Raw genomic sequence first — 21,455 nt, 5'->3', positions numbered from 1 at the left:
ACAGAATATACAGAGAGCACAGGGTCAGCAGCAGCATCAGTACCCTCCAGATGTGAGACAGACAGAATATACAGAGAGCACAGGGTCAGCAGCAGCATCAGTACCCTCCAGATGTGAGACAGACAGAATATACAGAGAGCACAGGGTCTGCAGCAGCATCAGCACCCTCCAGATGTGAGACAGACAGAATATACAGAGAGCACAGGGTCTGCAGCAGCATCAGTACCCTCCAGATGTGAGACAGACAGAATATACAGAGAGCACAGGGTCTGCAGCAGCATCAGTACCCTCCAGATGTGAGACAGACAGAATATACAGAGAGCACAGGGTCTGCAGCAGCATCAGTACCCTCCAGATGTGAGACAGACAGAATATACAGAGAGCACAGGGTCTGCAGCAGCATCAGTACCCTCCAGATGTGAGACAGACAGAATATACAGAGAGCACAGGGTCTGCAGCAGCATCAGTACCCTCCAGATGTGAGACAGACAGAATATGCAGAGAGCACAGGGGAGGGTGACGAGCGATGGAGGGAAGGCTCAGATAGATGGGAAAGAGTTGGTGAGGGAATAAGAGAAACCAGGACGTGTTTGTTCGTGTTCCCACCTGACTTTCAATCACCTCAATTTTTTTTTTTTTTTTCTCCGCTGTGCTTCCTCAGAAAACAATGAAAGCCATTTTAGATGACAAACAGGCATATAGCGATGGAATATCCAACAAGACAACACTTTTCCCTTGATATATTGCAGAAGCATTGTACTTTTCTCATTTCCTCCCTCAGAACTTGAGATCAATAATTCTGCAGGGAACTACTTTTTTCCCTCTGTCCTGTTGGCAAATAGTCTAACATTACATTCCATCCCATGCTCTCTCTCTCTCTCTCTCTCTCTCTCTCTCTCTCTCTCTCTCTCTCTCTCTCTCTCTCTCTCTCTCTCTCTCTCTCTCTCTGTCACTGTCACTCTCTCTCGCTCTTCCACTCTTCCGCTCTCTCTCTCTTGTCCTCTCCTCGCCTCTCTCTCCCCTGCTGTTTGTTCCCACCTATGTGTGCCTGCTGTGTGTGTGTGTATGTCTCCGCCGTGACTCTGTGCGTCTGCGTCTGCACGCTCGCGTCGGCGACGATGATTCACGTCCTCCTTGCACCACTTTCCCACGCCCACCTCACCGCCCCTTCCTCCTCCCCTCCCTTCATTCTCCCTCCATGCTCGTCCCTCAGATCCCGAGCGCGGTGGCGGTCACATGATCTCGACGGATGACCTGGAGTATCCGCGGGAGTACCGCACGCTGGGGAACGGCACGCGGCGCTTCTCCAACGTGGGGCTGGTGCACACGTCGGAGCACCGCCACACCGTCATCGCCGCCCAGAGCCTGGAGGCCCTGACCAACCTGCACAAGGCCGACATGGAGCGCAAGAGGGACGCCTTCATGGACCACCTGAAGAGCAAGTACCAGCAGCAGCACCCGCACCACAGCCCCCACCACAACCCGCCCTCGCCCTCTCCCTCCCACGCCAGCATGAGGGGGACCTCGGAGCGATCTGCACGCGAACAGGTAACGTTACATGGCACGCCGCCTCGTGACCGTTTCGGAATTGTGTGCACTGGCAAAATGTGCAAAGATTTTAAAGCCACTCCCCCTACCCATCACTCGAACTCCGACACTCTACGACCTTCCTATCTCTAGGTATGGCCCCTTTTCCCTAGCCCCACCCACTTTCCTGATGATAATCCCCCCACAACCCACATACATCTACACAACTCCCCCTACCCACCCCTCGAACCCTGAATCTATACCCTCCTATCCCTAGCTACAGCCCCTTTTCCCTAATCCCCCTTCCTGACCACACCCCCTCCCAACACCCACACCCCCCTAGCCACTCCCCCTAACCACCCCTCAAATCCCAACTCTCTACGACCTTCCTATTCCATAATTTTCCCCTAGTCCCACCCCCTTCCTTGACCCAAATCCGATCGGATCTGCACCAAAATTTTATGGGTTCTTCATGGGTCGACCCAGTAGTTTTCTATAATTCTGCTAACAGACAGACAGACAGACATAGAGACAGACAGACATAGAGACAGACAGACAGACAGACAGACAGACAGACAGACAGACAGACAGACAGACAGACAGACATAGAGACAGACAGACAGACAGACAGACAGACAGACAGACAGACAGACAGACAGACAGACATAGAGACAGACAGACAGACAGACAGACAGACAGAGAGACAGACATAGAGACAGACAGACAGACAGACAGACAGACATAGAGACAGACAGACAGACAGACAGACAGACAGACAGACAGACAGACAGACAGACAGACATAGAAACAGACAGACAGACAGACAGAGAGACAGACAGACATAGAGACAGACAGACAGACATAGAGACAGATAGACAGACAGACAGACATAGAGACAGACAGACAGACAGACAGACAGACAGACAGACAGACAGACATAGAGACAGACAGACATAGAGACAGATAGACAGACAGACAGACAGACAGACATAGAGACAGACAGACAGACAGACAGACATAGAGACAGACAGACAGACAGACAGACAGACATAGAGACAGACAGACAGACAGACAGACATAGAGACAGACAGACATAGAGACAGACAGACAGACAGACAGACATAGAGACAGACAGACAGACAGACAGAGCTCTTTGGCAGAGGCAATTAGCAGAAGCAGAAGAAGAGTCTCCCACTCTACTTGTTGATTGTCTTGTTTGTTTACAGTATGATACTAATGTCTCAACATGAATGTGATAATCATGTATTGATGTTAAAATGTGACACATAATTTAACCTGTACTTGAACAGATTAGTTCCACTGAAATTAAGAATCTCTTTCACTGGAGAGCAGCCAAGAAAGCAGCATCAAGACAAAAAGTGTGAGGTCAGTGTCTTGTTGACACTGCTAGATATTGACTCTCAAACAGCGTTCCATAAAAACAACACACAACACTATGCAACAGTCACCATGAGCAAGCAACCATCTCCCCTGGTGTCATAAGACTCTGCCAACATCGCTGACACCACTCATGTCTGCAGATACACTCCCCGATCTGTTGTTTCATTTATAATTACAAACCTGCTACTTTATTCATTATCTGTCTCCGTATTCTAGTGAAATCCTTAAGGCTTACAAAAGCACTCGTGCATTTTGGTAATTCACTTCAGGGTAGGTGAAACTAAAAATACTTAAAAATAGAGAACAAGTTGTTCCTGATTACCGGGGGTAAGATAATGTTATGTTTATAAATTGTTCCTCCTGTGTCACGTCTCAAACAATGAGTTTTTATCTCCTTTCATCCCAACAGCATTATTGCAACTAACGACTCAACATACATACATCAGGCATTTTAATTACTATCCAGTATCCAGCAGAGCAATCTAGTAAGAGAGTGGTGTCAGCGGAGGTCCAAAACACGTGACTCAGTACTGGTAGCCAATGACAGCCAGGAAGGAGGCTCGCGCTACTTTTGATTTCTAAAATAAAGCTGATAATGTACACTTTGATTCTTTAAACATCGGACCCTTTCAAAGTACATCACAAACTGTTCATTTTGCTGCAACTCGACAGCGCTGCTTAATCCAGAACCTTACTTCCGGGAACTCTTGAGAGTAAAAAACTGGTCCATTGGAGTGAACGGAGATGTCGTGACTCTTCTATATAGATGGCTCTGGTATCCAGTAAGTAAAGTGTGTTGATTCATAATAGTGGGGATAGACGCATTCTCTCACTAGCTGTGAACATGTTGTTTTGGGAGTCAAATTGGGAGTCAATATTGTGACGTCACTACAAGTCATAGATAGAAAGAAGGGGTGCATTGCATACACACTGTTGTTTTCCACTGCATTGTGTGGGTGGAGTCACATATATATAGCCAGGCATCTCTGGGTCTTTGTCAGATAATGGTCCAGGGTGAAAGCGCTATAGATGAAGCAGTCAGATGCAGCTCAGTCAGATGATTGAGGGAGAGAGAATACATGAGAGAACGATGTCAGGTGGCCTTTGTATCTGATTGTTAGAGGTCTTCATTAAACTGTCACACCCCAGCATCTCTCCCTTCTCTCTGCTGCTACTCTAGTAGTCACCGTGCCTGCAGACCGTCAGATAGAGGGGCAAGGCTGGTGCCATTCAGGCATGAAGGAAAGCACACGCACGCACACACATACTGTACACACACACGCGTGCGCGCGCACACACACACACACACACACACACACACACACACACACACACACACACACACACACACACACACACACACACACACACACACACACACACGTTTTCCTTTTCTCTTCATCACTTCATCAATCTCTTTCTCCCTTCCTTTTTTTATGCTAAGTTTATGCTTCATCAGCTAATTCACAAATTTCAACTCTGTTTTGCCTTTTACCTTTTTCACAACCTTGTGATCCTACTCTCTCTGTCTCTCTCTCTCTCTCTCTCACACACACACACACACACACACACACACACACACACACACACACACACACACACACACACACACACACACACACACTCTCTCTCTCTCTCTTCCTTGTCGTCTGTGTGAACACTGCTGCTCTGTGTATAAAAAGGCTAAATCCAATGTAATCACATGACAGAAGCGCATCAAGGGAGATGGGAGAGAATGAAAGGAAGAGAGAGAGAGAGAGAGAGAGAGAGAGAGAGAAAGGGGGAGGGTGGGTGAAAGACAGGTGGAGTCCATAGTTGCCGTGGCAACCTCTCCCATATATGGCAGTTGGGGATATCACATTGCAAAGGTCAGGCTGTAGAGAAGGAGGAATCGTGGAACAAGGAAGACAGAAGAGAGGGAGAAAGAACGTCCGAAGGAAAATAAAATAAGAGGCGTCAGAGAAATAGTCCAAATCCAAGTGACAGGGCATTTTGGCTGCACGGGGGAGGAAGCAGCGAAGCCGTCTCTTGGCTGTGAGCATGGACAGTGGGGAAGGAGGGGGACGGAGGCGGGGAGGAGGAGGAGGAGCACAGCAGCCGGTCAAGCCGCCCGCTAGTCAATTAGCCAGCAGCAGCAGGAGGCAGCCACCCATCTGCGAAGGAGTTAATCGCCTGATGTTGTAATGAATTAAATAAAGAGTTTCCGCTGCATGTGCTACCAGGGAGAGAGACACAGAGAGTAAGAGAGAGAGAGAGAGAGAGAGAGAGGGACAGAGGGAGAGAGAGGTAGTGAAGCAGAGGTGTGAGGGAGAGACGGGCAAAAACACTATGAGGATTCGCCGCACCTGACGGACAGCCTGGGATGACTGGAGTGCTGGACAGGCACAGGTGCACTGCAGGTGAGACTGGACTGGAGGCTGGAGGCGATTCCAGAGAGGTGTGTGTGTGTGTGCGTGTGTGTGTGTGTGTGTGTGTGTGTGTGTGTGTGTGTGTGTGTGTGTGTGTGTGTGTGTGTGTGTGTGTGTGTGTGTGTGTGTGTGTGTGTGTGTGTGTGTGTGTGTGTGTGTGTGTGTGTGTGTGTGTGTGCCAGCTGGGATTAGACTCTGGTGTGGTGGTTGTGGTGGCCGTGTGCATATGCTCCGGAACAGGCAGAAGCCCAGGCTAGACAAGGCTCTGAGTGTACGGTTAGATATACTGTGACAGCGTTTCCGTATCTGTGTGTGCGTGTGTCTGTCTGTGTGAGTCTGTCTGCCATGCAGGTTAGCATGGCTGTTTAGGAGAGAGAAATAGCGGCGACGCCGAGACGTGAACTGGACCTGAGACAGATGGAGGGGGGAGAGAGTAAGAGTGATGGAGGTTGGGGAGGGGCGGGGTGGGGAGAGGAGAGGAGAGGAGAGGAGAGGGGCGGGGGCAGAGCGGAGAGGATGACGGCATGAAAAGGAGCTGGGGATGGATGGAGGAGGGGTGCTGGGGGGGAGGAGGAGGAGAGGAGAGTGCAGCCTGCTTTACATGCAGGTCAGGTAATGCCAGCGCTCCACTCTGTGAGGCTCCGTCCTTCTGTCGGAGCGCCTGCGGCCAACTCCTGCACAGGAGGAGGGGGGCGTGTGCACGTACGCATGCATGTGTGCGCATATATATATATATATATATATATATATATATATATATATATATATGTATATATATGTATGTACATGAGGGGGGCGTGTGCACGTATGCATGCATGTGTGGTGTGCATATATTATTATGTACATGGGTGTGTGCACTTTGCATCACCTAGGCATGCCGTCAGGAATGCGTTCAGGTCCAATCTGAAAAGCATCTGTAGCCCTCTCTCTCTCTCTCTCTCTCTCTCTCTCTCTCTCTCTCTCTCTCTCTCTCTCTCTCTCTCTCTCTCTCTCTCTCCCCCCCTGGGGTTCATTCACATGTGTAATTCAACAGGAGGGTTTGCTAGAAATGACAAGACGCCCATTCAGCTAAATACTTGGAGGATCAGCAGGAGTGTCATGTACCATCTGGTTTCCATGGTTGAATGGGTGGCCATGATAATGATTGGGCTGACGGATAGACCTGTGGCTTTCTAGGGATAAAGCGATGCACTGTGTATGGATGTGTAGATCAATGCTTCTAGCACTTCTAGGAATGCATTGATTGCATTGATTATGGACAGGATGTAGAATTGTCAAGGGGAAATGATATATCATATGCGTAATAATACTGAGATGGGTGATGGTAAATCAAGGCCAAGGCAAAGGAGCTGTCGATTGCTCACGCTGACTTCATGATCAGTGGGTTGTATATGCAGCCTGTGTTACTACACTATTAGTGTCCCAGCTCAAAGTCCAAACAGTATATCTGTTGTCTGGCAGTGGAGCAACAGTTAAAACAACACAAGGAGAGAAATGTTTACTTTAGCCGAGAACTGTGAAAAACACACGCACACACAGACGGACACGTAAGACCACAAATCACTTGAGCACCATTAAAGCCCTCAGAGTCATTTTGCTTGGAGGCGAAACAAAATCATTAACGTTGTCTGAACAAGGAAACAGCAATTATTTATGACGTGGCAACGGCGTCCTTGGGCCGCTGTCGAGGGCCGACCCACAGCTCCAGCTACACTGAATGCATGAGTGACACGTGATCAGGTAGACGGACCTGACCTACTTTACACATGGCCTCACACCTCCAAGTCCCACTGACAAGAAGCACTTTTTGCACACATTTCCCTTCAGAAGTGGGAGCTGCGGTATATATATATATATATATATATATATATATATATGTAGAAAAGGCTCCGTAATGGCCCACCATCAGGCCTGTTCGTGGGGCAATTAACGGCCACGAACCGGGGGAGCCCACGACGCAATGATGACGTCACCGGTGATGATGTCAGAGTTCACCTTGTGAGGTCATCGGTGATGTCAGAGTTTCCCCCGTGAGGTCATCGGTGATGTCAGACGGTCTAGGCTGTCTCCAGACTGTGTGAGGTGACTTTGTGTCATCGATGAGTCATACCTCCCAGGACGTTGTGACATCACCAATGATGTCATACCTCGAATGTGGGAGGTATAAAAGTGTTGTTCTATTATGTTTAATTAGGTCCTGTTCCCTTTCTGCAATCTGTAAGCTATCTATCTATCTGCTAGCTACTCTGTATATTGCTTCTGCCTGATATCTCAAATAAATTGCCTGAAAGACATCTCTGTGGTTCTAACCGATCACTGCCCGTGAGCTCTTACCTAAGATCCAGCAAACTTCACACAAACTTCCTTACAATATATATATATATATATTACATTTTTAAACATCCAAATGAAATGAGAGTGCGGCATTCAAAAGCCAGCTCAAAATATGGCTTAAAACAAACCAAATTTGTGAACACTAGCTTAATAGCTGCCTTCCAAATCTTCTTCTCTTCCTGCACTAGGCACTTCACCACTTAAGTGTAACACTTAAGAGAGAGTAGAGTAGCCTTCATATTGTTTCTATGTATTGTTATCTTGTAACCTGTCGAATGGAAGGTGTAGTATTCTTCTTTTAGCACTGACATGCTGCATGTACATCCTGTCTGTGTTTTGCTGTAATTTTGATGTCTGTAATGTGTGGTATCTCTTGCGATGACACGCTACAGGTATATCAGTTTGTTGCGTACATCCTGTCTGTGTTTTGCTGTAATTTTGATGTCTGTAATGCTGTGGTATCTTTTGCGATGACACGTTACATGTATATTTCAGTCTGTGCGTTGAATGAATGAAATGAGTGACTGTTTTGATATTTATTGGGGACAACGGATGTAAATTAGCATTAGCTAACTCCGGCATATTTACATGTTTTTGTATATAGAGGCTTCTGTATCTCTGAACATGTCCATTAATGTGCATTGTCCCGTCACAATAAACCAATAAAGAAAGAAAGAAAGAAAGAGTAACTAAGAGATAGGAATTCTTCTCAGTGTCACATCAAAGAGCTGATTTGTAATGATAATCATTTTGATGATGATCGCTGGCGCTATGGGAAGAAGGGTGCGTGGGTTGAGCTTGCTCTCCGTATCAGTTTGAGTCACACTTGTGACTTGTCACAGCAGCAGCAATGCTAGCAAACTCTCTTTTCTATCCATTGCAGCGTGTGTGTCTCATTGCGTCATCATAATGATTGCTTTACGCGGACCAATAGTATACTTATTAGTGTAGTGCACCACTGCATGTTATAGGAAATCGTGTAGCTAATGCTGCGGATGCCTGTGTCATCACTGACCCCTCTCTGCTTTATTGAGACCACACCACTTCCTGGAGAGAGAGAGAGAGAGAGAGAGAGAGATACTTTTCTAAAAAAAAAAAAAGACTCAGGTAAAAGTAGAAGTTCTGATTCAACTTGTTTACTCAAGTACAATTTAAAAATGACAGGCTCTGAAATGTAACCAAGTATAAAAGTACAAAGTATTTCTACCAGTTGTTTCTATGCAAAGCTGACTGCACGTCATACTGTATTAAGATAAACAGAATTCCCGCGTGCCCAATTGTGAGGTGGGGACCCTGGAGACGATGAACCGAGCAGCACACAGGGACACGCTCCAATTGCACTTATAATGTAGTAGTAGGATTGGCTACAGGTGGTGTAAGATGATGGTATTTAATCTCTGGTCCTGGATTTGTTTGAAACACAGTCACTGAAGAACTAAATCTAGGAATTTAAAATAAATACACACAGTTCTTCAAGTCAGTTTTGGTGGAGCACAAAGTCCTTCATCACTTGTGTTAGTGGTAGGGAGTGCACTTGGTTCAAGCGATGTGTGCCCAGCGCTTGGCGGATTCGAATCCGACACATGTGGGCCAGACTGCGAGGACATCTCTTGGCCTCCAGAAAGACCCTGACCGCCTCAGAATCTCCTATCTCCTTCAGCTGTGCCTGCTCCCTCTCCAGCGTCGGGTCGGCGCCGTGGTCCAGGAGCAGCTGGGCGAAGGCCGGGTCGCACCTGTGATGCAGCACCATCAGCAGCAGGAAAGAAGCCACGTCACGGGTCAGAACGCCAGCGGCCTGGAGCAGCAGGTGGAAGCAGTCCAGGTGTTCGCGGACGGCGCTGGTGAAGAGGAGACATAGCATGGCACCTGATATCACAATCTCCAGCCTTCCCGTGTTGTGGGCAGTCCAGTAGAACGAACTGCCCAACTGTATGCTTCTGTTGGGGTCGGCCCCGGCTTTCAGAAGGATCCGGACACAGTCCAGGTGACCGTGGTCCGTGGCCCAGTAGAGAGGCGTCAAGTCACTCTCATCAGCTAGGTTTACCTGGGCTCCCTGGGTGATCAGGTATTCCACACAGGCAGCATGACCCCGAAAGGCTGCGAGCCCCAGAGGGGTCCCCAACTCACCGCAAACCGAACAATAATCAACAACATTGATCCACCTTCTGAAGCACTCTTCCTGCAGCAGGGTTCTCACTTTGTCCAGGTCTCCTGCACAAACGGCATGGTGGAGCCGCCTGACGCCATACCCTGCTCGAACAGCCATTCCTTCAGATCTGTAACTGTACCACACAGACTTGTTTATGAAGGGAATGAGTGTGGATATTATGACATCATAACATTATGACATCATGGCATTATGGCATCATAACATGACATCATAACATGATGACATAACATGATTACATCATGACATTGTGATGACATCACTCACTGATGACATTGTTTATTGTTTATTGTTTATAAACACAATTGCTCGAGTGACATCACTGAAGACATCAATCACTGATGACATCACTGTGCTCGAGTTGCATCACTGATGACATCGCAATTGCTTGAGCGACATCACTGATGACATCAGTGATTTATTTGTGACATCATCAAAAGCAGCAACTATCTTGAATCAAAACTTCTCTGTCATTTTCTTTTCTTCTATTTTTTTATCCTTGTGTTAGGAGAGTAATGTGGTTCCTGCAGAAGGGAGGGTGAAGGAGAGTAATGTGGTTCCTGCAGAAGGGAGGGTGTTAGGAGAGTAATGTGGTTCCTGCAGAAGGGAGGGTGCTAGGAGTGTAATGTGGTTCCTGCAGAAGGGAGGGTGTTATGAGAGTAATATGGTTCCTGCAGAAGGGAGGGTGAAGGAGAGTAATGTGGTTCCTGCAGAAGGGAGGGTGAATGAGAGTAATGTGGTTCCTGCAGAAGGGAGGGTGAAGGAGAGTAATGTGGTTCCTGCAGAAGGGAGGGTGAAGGAGAGTAATGTGGTTCCTGCAGAAGGGAGGGTGAAGGAGAGTAATGTGGTTCCTGCAGAAGGGAGGGTGAAGGAGAGTAATGTGGTTCCTGCAGAAGGGAGGGTGTGTTAGGAGAGTAATGTGGTTCCTGCAGAAGGGAGGGTGAATGGACTAAAAATTGCCTGCAGATAAGAATAAGAACTAGAATAAGAGTTTGGATTAGAATTAAAATTCATGAACTCTACCCAATCTTTTTTTTTATTTCCATGTCACTTTGAGGTATTCCTGGGCCATCGGTGTCTTGGCCCGGTTTCGACGGTGGTTTAATTATGTATTAATGGAAAGCTCTACTTCCTGAGGCCTCAACCAACATGTGAGCGCCTTTTCATTGGTGGTCGAGCGGGGAGGGGGGGGGGGGGGGGGGGACAGTGGAGAGAGAGAGACAGTGGAGAGAGAGAGAGAGAGAGAGAGGAGGAGATCTGTCTGGCCGTGAAGGAGAAGTCTGGGAGAACAGAGTGGGCTGCTGCGTAACTCAATTTCACTCTTTTCATTTCCTCACCTCATAAGTTACAGACAAACGGCTTGATCTCGTTTCAAGAAGTACGCTGCAACCAGACACCTGCAAAACACAGCTGCCCCCCCCCACACACACACACACACACGCACGCACGCACGCACACACACACACACACACACACACACACACACACACACACCGCATTAACACCAATCAAACGTAATAATGATTATAGTTCAGATTGCCACATTTGGAGAAGGCCTCACAAAGATGAATGGGTTTAACGAAGAGCTTGTCAGAAAAGGGGTAGATTGCACCAAAACCATTCAGGTATTCTACAGTAGCTTATACGGCGGAGGACATGGTCATATTTCAAATGGACAATGATGTGGTTTCTCATACATTTACAAAAGCATTTGATTTTGTGTCATGAGCCCGCAGTCGGCCTCTATCTCCTCTACTCTTCTTTTTCCCATTTGTCCCACTGGCCCACATGTGATTTTGTTGTTATTGTTGTCGTTGCAATACCTGCTTTTTGTCACTGAAGTTGTTTTGCCATTATTGAGAGGCAAAGTGAACGTCACTTTTATGAAATGTCTATGGGAAAATAAATGGCGGATGAAAATCTCTGCTACAGTGCTGAAGCAGGAAGTGACGTTCCACTTTGGCTCTCTATTGGAGAGGTGAATGTCTGACTTTTCTCTTTTTTCTCTTTCTCTTGTCCTTCACCTAACTCCACAGCAACAGCCCAACTACTGGAGCTTTAAGGTCAGTGCTGCATGTCAAAGTGTCTCTGTGCGTTTGTCACCCTCCTGTCCTGTCCTGTGGGTGCGTGCGTGTGCGCTCCTGTCTATCACTTCACACTCCTCGGGCATCCTCAGTCTGTCGCCCGTATTCTCCAGGCCACTCCAATGCCCCGTTGGCACCCAGCTCAGTTGCCATCTCTAGGGTCCTGAGGGCTCTTTGTGTGTGTGTGTGTGTGTGTGTGTGTGTGGGGGGGGGGGGGGGTGATCTTAAACAGCTCAAGCTCCATTTAATCTGCAGGAGACGATTCTCTGGGGATTTATGATACCTCAGTCAGCTAGCGCTAATGGCTAGCAGTCACGTGACCTTGCTGAAGTATTACTCAGACTGACTGAGACATTAAGAAGACATTTCAGACGTGTCACTGAGGCATTACTGAAATAATGCTTTGACATTAGCACAGAGGCTTGAGTCATGACCAGCCTGCTGAATGTGTGTTATTCACAAGTTGTAATCGAGAGGAAATATGGGTTGTTTATATTGGAGCAGGCCAGCATCAAGATCTATGTGTGGTGGCCTGCAAAAACCCTTCACAGGATGACAATCTGACATTTTCCTTTTTTGACATTTCCATACATTAGAAACTCCCCTATAGTGTATATAGCTTTTTGAAGGACTGAGATAGCTCTCTCAGATCAAACGTTATGAGTATTTTAATCTGTTATGTGTAAGCCCATGGCACACCAAACGAACATTCTCAAACAAACACAAACAAACACGAACAAACACGAACAAAGACAAATGTTCGTTTGGTGTGCCATAGCTGTCTGTCCTTGTCTGTTCGTGTTCGGCGATGTTCTGTCATGTTTGCCAGGATTCGACTTGTTCAATCCGGCGTTGTTCGCTGTTCGCTGTTGTCTGGTAACTTCCCATGTTTTCAGTCGCGTATCCATGGAAACGGAGCCGGTCAGAGGCAGAGCCTCTAAATTAACGTTACACGCGACGCAGCAAACATACGTTTCTCTGCCAACCATGTGCCATCACACTGGGCATCAACAACACTAGCGGGAGACTTCTCCCATGCACTCCCGCAAATAAGTAATGTTATGCGCAGCAAGGTTACATAATGAGGGAGAGAGAGAACATCCATGACGGCTAACAGCGAGCTATGCTAATAACTAGCTAGCCGTTCAGAAACACATGTAAACAGCCGTGTGATCACTGAGAACGTCAGTAAAATAAGGAGAGAGCTGCAGGTGCTTATGCAGAACTAGTGCACGATTAAGTGCACAGTGGGTAATGACCCGCTGTGGTGAAGAATATAGCGAGATTAACCAGGTTGATAGCAGAGAAAACACTGTTGCAGCGGCCATCAGCAGGACCTCCAGGCTTTAACTAGCGTTGCCTGTCACATGACGCCTTCAAGGTCCCTCGATAAAGTCTGCAGAAAGATGCAGTTACCTCACCTCTCTCTCAAGAAGCGTCACGTGAGTGTGGCGTTTATGGCCATCTGTCGCTACAAAATAAATAAACTGGGTGTATCATTGTATTACTCGACAGATGTATAACTAACTTTGTCAGTCTGAGCCATCTTCTATGTGCTGTAACACAGTGCAGTTTCTATTTTTCTGGTGTTTCTTTTTTACATGTTTGGGACTGTTGTGCTGAATATGTTTGGTCGGTGTGCCATGCTTTCAAACAATCTCCAACATCTGCCAACATTCACAGACAATTGTCTGTTGGTGTTTGTTGGTGTTTGTTTGAGAATGTTTGATTGGTGTGCCATGGCCTTAAGTAAAACGTGGGGACGTTTCTACAGTGGCATTCCACCGAAACCATAACAATAAACACTTTCCCTTTTGTTTTATGAAAATAAGGATTCACTATGATGTACTACAGAGAGATGAAAGTGACCAAATCACTCAAAATCTCAAAAAACCTACAAAACTCATTTTCATCCTTCTTTGGCTCATTGCCAACAATGTGTAGCAGCGACATGTGAAAGGTTCTCCCAGACCAGCAGTCATATATTGGGAGTACCTACTGTATCATTTTGTGCTGAATTTAAATTGTGTTTAGCATATTTGTTAGCTGCCATGCTTTACAATATTATGTGTATGAGTTCTTTGGATCATTATACTTCACTGAGGCGGGCTGGACGGTGTGCTATCTATTTTCACTTCCAGATGTCTGGATGTGTGTGGAGCTTATCTGTGGTGTAGTCTTGCCTCAATCGCAATATTATTTGGATGGGGTTGAAATGTCACTGAACATCAATAGCCATATTCCCTGACCCATGTGGTACGCTAAGCAATTCATCCCATAGCCTGGTAATTACATTACCGTCACATAAGTGTGCAATGAAATAGAACTGGGAGCCTCTTCACCTGCATGCGTTAACCTCCAAAAAATGATGTTAGCTTTGGCACTTGCTCAGGACACACACCTCGGTCTTGCAACACGTTTCACTTTGAAATGATGTAGGACAACCAAGTCAGCTACAAATAACATGGAAAATGAAACTTTAAACATCAGACAAATGCACAACATGCATGTTATGCATTCGGTTGATGTTTATTAAAGCCTCATTTGATCAGAAAAAAACGGATCATGCTGCTGGTCTCTTTCAAGGCAATACCTTTCTAGACCTGAAGAACACGTTTCTGACTGTGGTGCATTACACTGCCTAGTATAATAAGTCGGCTATCTGTCAGTTTATGTGGTTGTGCAACAACCGAAAAATTAATTAAGCCAGGTGGCTTAATGACAGCAGTGAGAGTGGGAGTCTGAATTTATTTATTGGTTGCACAAGGCACTTGTAGAGGCAACACATAGAATGAAACAACCAACAGATCTACGCTAACCAGTCAGCTGTTTGCTTTCAGTGCTGTGTTGACACATGTTGACACTTCATCCTCCAGTCCACAGTGGTTCTGTGAGATGTAGCTGCCCAGTTTTCTTCATTTCATTTTACATGAAAGCTTAATGAAAGCTCGTTCTCACTTCCTCTTCCAACCAGCTCTAATCTGACGGTAACTGTTCAACACTAATTAAACGACCACCAGGAAATGTACAACTTGCTATTTCCTCCCACTTGTGAGAGAATATTTATTTTACCGATTTGATTAAGTTGTTGCATATACTTACAACCGTACGGTAATGGATATCGCTGTATAATCTTACTGACTACAATTACAGCTATTGGAGAAGGAACTTTGCACAGTTAAATGAAAGATGAGAACATGCAATAAAAACATAGATGTGAATTAGGTACCTACAATGCTTTGGGGTTTCTTTCTCTTTTTTTTTGGCTGCCGTTTTCTCCCATCCATCAGAAAGGACAACCACCACCACCAGTGAGCCATCATCCCCCCTCCCCAGGAGCACGCCATTTTCCTCACTCTCCCTCCGAGCGAGCCGATCGCACCAGTGAACAATCCACAGCCATTTCGCAGAGCAATTTTTTCCATGCATTGATGAGTCCCAGTATGACAGTATACAGAGACAGGGCTCTTGGGGGTAGGGGGGTAGGGGGGAGTGTGGGATGAGGCAGAAGAGTGGCCTGAGAGTTTGAAGGATGGAGAGAAATCAGGATAGAGGCGAAGAGCAAATGAGAGAGAGAGACGGATGTGAGAGATACAAAAAAAAAAATCGATACAGTATAGTATCGCGATATTTTGTGGGCATTGGGCAATGTATCGTATTGTATCGAATGCCAAATATCGTGATATTTTATAATAAAAATGTCAAGTGGATGCAACATTTATGACAGGCTATTATGCCAGTGTCGCTCAATCTGTCTGCTTGACAATCCCATTTTGCTGCAATAAAAATGAGTGAAGTGAGATGAACTTCATCCCATTAGGTTTTTTTTCCCTTTGGGGACATAATTTGTAGATGAAAAAAGGTAATAAATCACAATATATCGCAATACTCATTATATCGCAATACTAGCATATCACAATACTATCGTATCGTGACTTAAGTATCGTGATAATATCATATCGTGGGGCATCTGGTGATTCCCACCCCTAGTGTGCCCAATGTCTTTTTGGTGCAAAGGCAGCCGAGCTGGATAGAGAGAGGCACTCGGAATGAAGCTGCTCCAACGCTGACAGCAACAACAGAAGCCAGATGCCTGGGCAGCGCTGTGGGCGCTGCACCTGAGACTGAGGCTGAAACACACAAAGCCACTCGCCTGGACTCAGAACAGAAGCCAGTTCTGTTCTGAGAGCAGTGGAAACAGACGTGTGAGTGACAGTGGATAGAAAGCCAGGCAAGAAATACTGGAGGCAAAGCCAGAGATGAGGCTCTAAGGAAGGGGGAATCTTTAGGGGGAGATTGACAAGAAAAGCTCAAGAAATGGAGGGTGGAAGGTGTGAGAGAGCGAGATAGGGAAGAGGTGTGTGATGATTGTAATCTTAACCACTTAGCACCTGTCAAGTACATACCCTGGAGCCAAGCACTCCATTCTCATTTCGCAAGCATCAAGCTATCTTTGACATTTCTTTCACTAACAAATATTCTCTCGCTCAAGCCCAGAAGAACAACACCACCATGATTACACTAGGGGAGAGGAGGGAAAGGGATTACATGGGCTGTCTTTGGTAGTGTAGTGGTAAAGCACTTTCCTACCACCGCAGAGACCCGGGTTCAATTCCCGTGTAGCGGTACCTCCGGCTTGGTAAGATGTTCCGACAGGGTATGAGTCGTGGTCGCTGTGCTGGCGCCTCCTCTGGTCGGTAAAGTGCAGTTGAAAAAAAAAGGTTAAAAAAAATCACATATAGCAATATATGTTACCTCACAGAATGTGACTTGAGCCATTTTCTAAAATGTCCACCCATAAGTTTGGCATACGCTTGATCCACAAAGCATCAGTGTTTCAATAATACCGGTATGTCAACTTTTAAAACAAATTTCCCTGTTATTGCTTTCCATCTTCTTCCACTGAAATATACTGCGGGGGGGTTGGCAGCGCACGGTGCAAATCAATTTTAAAAGTTGACATTTTGTTGAAGCCAAATAAAGTCTTCCATTTCTATTCTGCGTATACTGCGAGGTACATACTGTATATACTGTAGCTTTATACTGCGAGGTACATACTGTATATACTGTAGCTTTATACTGTGAGGTACATACTGTATATACTGTAGCTTTATACTGCAAGGTACATACTGTATATACTGTAGCTTTATACTGCGAGGTACATACTGTATATACTGTAGCTTTATACTGCGAGGTACATACTGTATATACTGTAGCTTTATACTGCAAGGTACACACTGTATATACTGTAGCTTTATACTGCGAGGTACATACTGTATATACTGTTGCTTTGATACTGCGAGGTACATACTGTATATACTGTAGCTTTATACTGTGAGGTACATACTGTATATACTGTAGCTTTATACTGCGAGGTACATACTGTATATACTGTAGCTTTATACAGCGAGGTACATACTGTATATACAGTAGCTTTATGCTGCGAGGTACATGCTGTATATACTGTAGCTTTATACTGCGAGGTACATACTGTATATACTGTAGCTTTATACTGCGAGGTACATACTGTATATACTGTAGCTTTATACAGCGAGGTACATACTGTATATACTGTAGCTTTATACTGCGAGGTACATACTGTATATACTGTAGCTTTATACTGCGAGGTACATACTGTATATACTGTAGCTTTGCCGGCTAAGCAAGTAACATTGAAGTACTAGTTGAGTTCGATGTGATGTCCTCTCCCAAATAGAGGAATAAAGAGATAAATCTTAGCAGAGCTGCTACTACCCTGAGCTGCCCTGTGTCTAAGTGTGTGCGAGTACACCAAACAAGAAAAGACCGGGTGGAGGTTGTGTAGGGTTTCATGCAGTCTGTACAGGTTGGAGGTTGTGTAGGGTTTCATGCAGTCTGTACAGGTTGGAGGTTGTGTAGGGTTTCATGCAGTCTGTACAGGGTGGAGGTTGTGCGTAGGGTTTCATGCAGTCTGTACAGGGTGGAGGTTGTGCGTAGGGTTTCATAAAGTCTGTACAGGGTGGAGGTTGCGTAGGGTTTCATGCAGTCTGTACAGGGTGGAGGTTGCGTAGGGTTTAATGCAGACTGTACAGGGTGGAGGTTGCCAATGGTTTCATGCAGTCTGTACAGGGTGGAGGTTGCATAGGGTTTCATAAAGTCTGTACAGGGTGGAGGTTGCCAATGGTTTCATGCAGTCTGTACAGGGTGGAGGTTGTGTAGGGTTTCATGCAGTCTGTACAGGGTGGAGGTTGCCAATGGTTTCATGCAGTCTGTACAGGGTGGAGGTTGCATAGGGTTTCATGCAGGCTGTACAGGGTGGAGGTTGTGTAGGGTTTCATGCAGTCTGTACAGGGTGGAGGTTGTGCGTAGGGTTTCATGCAGTCTGTACAGGGTGGAGGTTGTGCGTAGGGTTTCATGCAGTCTGTACAGGGTGGAGGTTGCGTAGGGTTTCATGCAGTCTGTACAGGGTGGAGGTTGTGCGTAGGGTTTCATGCAGTCTGTACAGGGTGGAGATTGCGTAGGGTTTAATGCAGTCTGTACAGGGTGGAGGTTGCGTAGGGTTTCATGCAGTCTGTACAGGGTGGAGGTTGCGTAGGGTTTCGTGCAGGCTGTACAGGGTGGAGGTTGCGTAGGGTTTAATGCAGTCTGTACAGGGTGGAGGTTGCGTAGGGTTTCATGCAGTCTGTACAGGGTGGAGGTTGCGTAGGGTTTCGTGCAGGCTGTACAGGGTGGAGGTTGCGTAGGGTTTAATGCAGTCTGTACAGGGTGGAGGTTGCGTAGGGTTTAATGCAGTCTGTACAGGGTGGAGGTTGCGTAGGGTTTAATGCAGTCTGTACAGGGTGGAGGTTGCGTAGGGTTTAATGCAGTCTGTAGCCTAAGGTGTGCTTGAGGCAGCTGTGTCCTGCTTCCCTTTCCTGTTCCTCGTAACATCATCTTGTTCCCCTCTTTGTTCGGCTCTTCTGATGTGTCTTTATAACAGTGTAGGCTTCTCAGTCATCTTCTGCTGTGTCTTTATAACAGTGTAGGCTTCTCAGTCATCTTCTGCTGTGTCTTTATAACAGTGTAGGCTTCTCAGGCATCTTCTGATGTGTCTTTATAACAGTGTAGGCTTCTCAGGCATCTTCTGCTGTGTCTTTATAACAGTGTAGGCTTCTCATGCATCTTCTGCTGTGTCTTTATAACAGTGTAGGCTTCTCAGGCATCTTCTGCTGTGTCTTTATAACAGTGTAGGCTTCTCAGTCCTCTTCTGTTGTGTCTTCATAACAGTGTAGGCTTCTCAGTCCTCTTCTGCTGTGTCTTTATAACAGTGTAGGCTTCTCAGTCCTCTTCTGCTGTGTCTTTATAACAGTGTAGGCTTCTCAGTCCTCTTCTGCTGTGTCTTTATAACAGTGTAGGCTTCTCAGGCATCTTCTGCTGTGTCTTTATAACAGTGTAGGCTTCTCAGTCCTCTTCTGCTGTGTCTTTATAACAGTGTAGGCTTCTCAGGCATTAGGAGCTGTTGAGAAGTCTGGATTGATGGCTCTAGATGAAATGATGAATGTGGGTGGGAGGGAGGGGAGGGAGGGGTCCTGCAGACTCAGAGGAAAGCAAAGGAGGTGGAACCAGTTTTTCTCAAAGGAGAGACTGTCAGCAACACCATGCCTAGCACGCTGCAACATGATCAGGTGGTGTACTCGCTTATTATACTTACACGGCAAAATGTGTACAGAAAGATGTCGTCAGTTAAGATCACTTTACACTACCGGTAAACAAGAACACGGGGTTCATTGCAAGGCGGCCGTCCATTGTCTTCTTCAATGGCATATTGATAGTAGTTGTTGAGAGTGAGGAGAGCATTTTTGCTCACTCGCTTCCCCCACATTGATCTTCTCAGCCGGGTCGTGGGATTTGAACTGGTGTGTTTCCAGTCACAAAAGCACTTCACCAACCTGCAGGCTGCCGACAACCCCCGACAGGCTGTGCAGTGTGCACACACTGTGAGAGGAGCTCAGTTGTTATGCAGCACACTCCAAAAATGACAGCTACTCTCAAAAAGGCAAAGTCACTGCCATTCATCTCATACAGACTGCTACCGCATTCCTACGCCGAGTCAAGCTTTGCTTTTCCCTAGTCTGTCTGTCCTCGGTGTATCTGCTTGGCCTGTCCCGCTCGAGCTGACCAGGACATGACAGACTGCAGTCCTATGTTGTTGTGGTGCGGCTGTTGCTGTGTGCTCCTCTGTGCTGCTATTGGCTGTGTCGTTGTTGAGTGTGGTCACAGCCTAGATAAATGACCCTATTAGAGCGCACAGAGGGGGTTATCTGTCAGCATCACCGTCTCCCTGCGTACACACCACCACTATCATCCTGTGATGCTGCGGGTGTGTGTGTGTGTGTGTGTGTGTGTGTGTGTGTGTGTGTGTGTGTGTGTGTGTGTGTGTGTGTGTGTGTGTGTGTGTGTGTGTGTGTGTGTGTGTGTGTGTGTGTGTGTGTGTGTGTGTGTGTGTGTGTGTGTGTGTGACTGGATTATGTATGGAATTACTAGTCTCGCGAGAGAGAGAAATAGTGCATTGTAAAACGGATACTCAGTCAGAACACATCCCCAGTTCGGATTGGCTGAGACGTGTTCAAAGCTGTTGCACACCTGTGAGCGCAAACGTTTATTTAAATATTAATGCACCAACCGAGAATCTACACTGATACTGATATTTATGTGTTGCTTAGCAACTATGAAGTTTAGCTACTGTTTACTGTAAAGCATGGCCTATGGTAGGCCTGGGCAATATAGTGATATTGTGATGTGAGTTTAGATATCGTAATATGGGGATATATGGCATAAGTGTTGTCTTTTCCTGGTTTTAAAGGCTTAATTACAGTGTACAGTGTCCAGTAAAGTGATGTGATTTTGTGAACTGACCAGGCTGTTCTATCTGATCTATTATTTATTTGCCTTTACCCGCTTAGTATATCCACATTACTGATGATTATTCATCAAAAAAATCACATGGTGTAAATATTTTGTGAAAGCGTGAATGTCTCTGGATGTCTGAGTGTGTTTTGTGTTTGTGGATGAAGGAAATCAAACAGCTCACCGCTGAGAGTTGATGAGCACACAGTGATGGCCCTCTGTGTGGCTTCTCTCTAACATGGATAACTCTAACTCTCTAACATAAATACTGCATTAGTGACAGCCACAGTAAACACATGCTGAACCCAACAAAGGCAGAGAAAGGAAAAAAGAAAGGTTGTGTTGTAAAAGGAGGAGGAGATGGGGCCCAGGCACTGTCTGCCTCTGCCATCCAAACAGTCATCAGACAGCATTGTGGGAGCTCATTACAGCAGTCTCTGAGCTGCAGTGGTGGGGGATCGGGGAGTCAGTTGACTGAGCTCAGCCGCAGCTGCAGCAACAGTCATTCAGGACGAGATGCCTGGGCACAGGCCAGTAGGATAAGCCCACAGTGACAGCCCAGGATTTGCATCAGCGTCTCCTCCCATCCCACAAGCACTCATTTAAAGTTAGGCACAGCACAGTGACAATGAGGGCATGTGGGCGGTGTGCAAAGCCGAGCAAACATAA

General features: G+C 46.4%; 1 protein-coding gene across 1 annotated transcript in view; it reads left to right on the top strand.

Moving 5' to 3' along the window:
- The first annotated feature begins 1,221 nt into the window (after window positions 1-1,221).
- The window catches only part of srcin1a (SRC kinase signaling inhibitor 1a), a 55,385-nt gene continuing 35,151 nt past the window's right edge, over window positions 1,222-21,455 (top strand). The window contains exons 1-2 of the mRNA XM_083648600.1: window positions 1,222-1,548; window positions 11,874-11,900. Of these exons, the coding sequence (XP_083504726.1) occupies window positions 1,237-1,548; window positions 11,874-11,900 (339 nt within the window). The 5' untranslated portion in view covers window positions 1,222-1,236. The remainder of the gene's footprint in view (window positions 1,549-11,873; window positions 11,901-21,455) is intronic.

This window comes from Poromitra crassiceps (assembly GCF_964638095.1).
Source record: "Poromitra crassiceps genome assembly, chromosome: 13".
Taxonomy (NCBI): domain Eukaryota; kingdom Metazoa; phylum Chordata; class Actinopteri; order Beryciformes; family Melamphaidae; genus Poromitra; species Poromitra crassiceps.
Note: the sequence above shows the minus strand (reverse complement) of the source record. Positions and strands in the feature narration are given on the sequence as shown.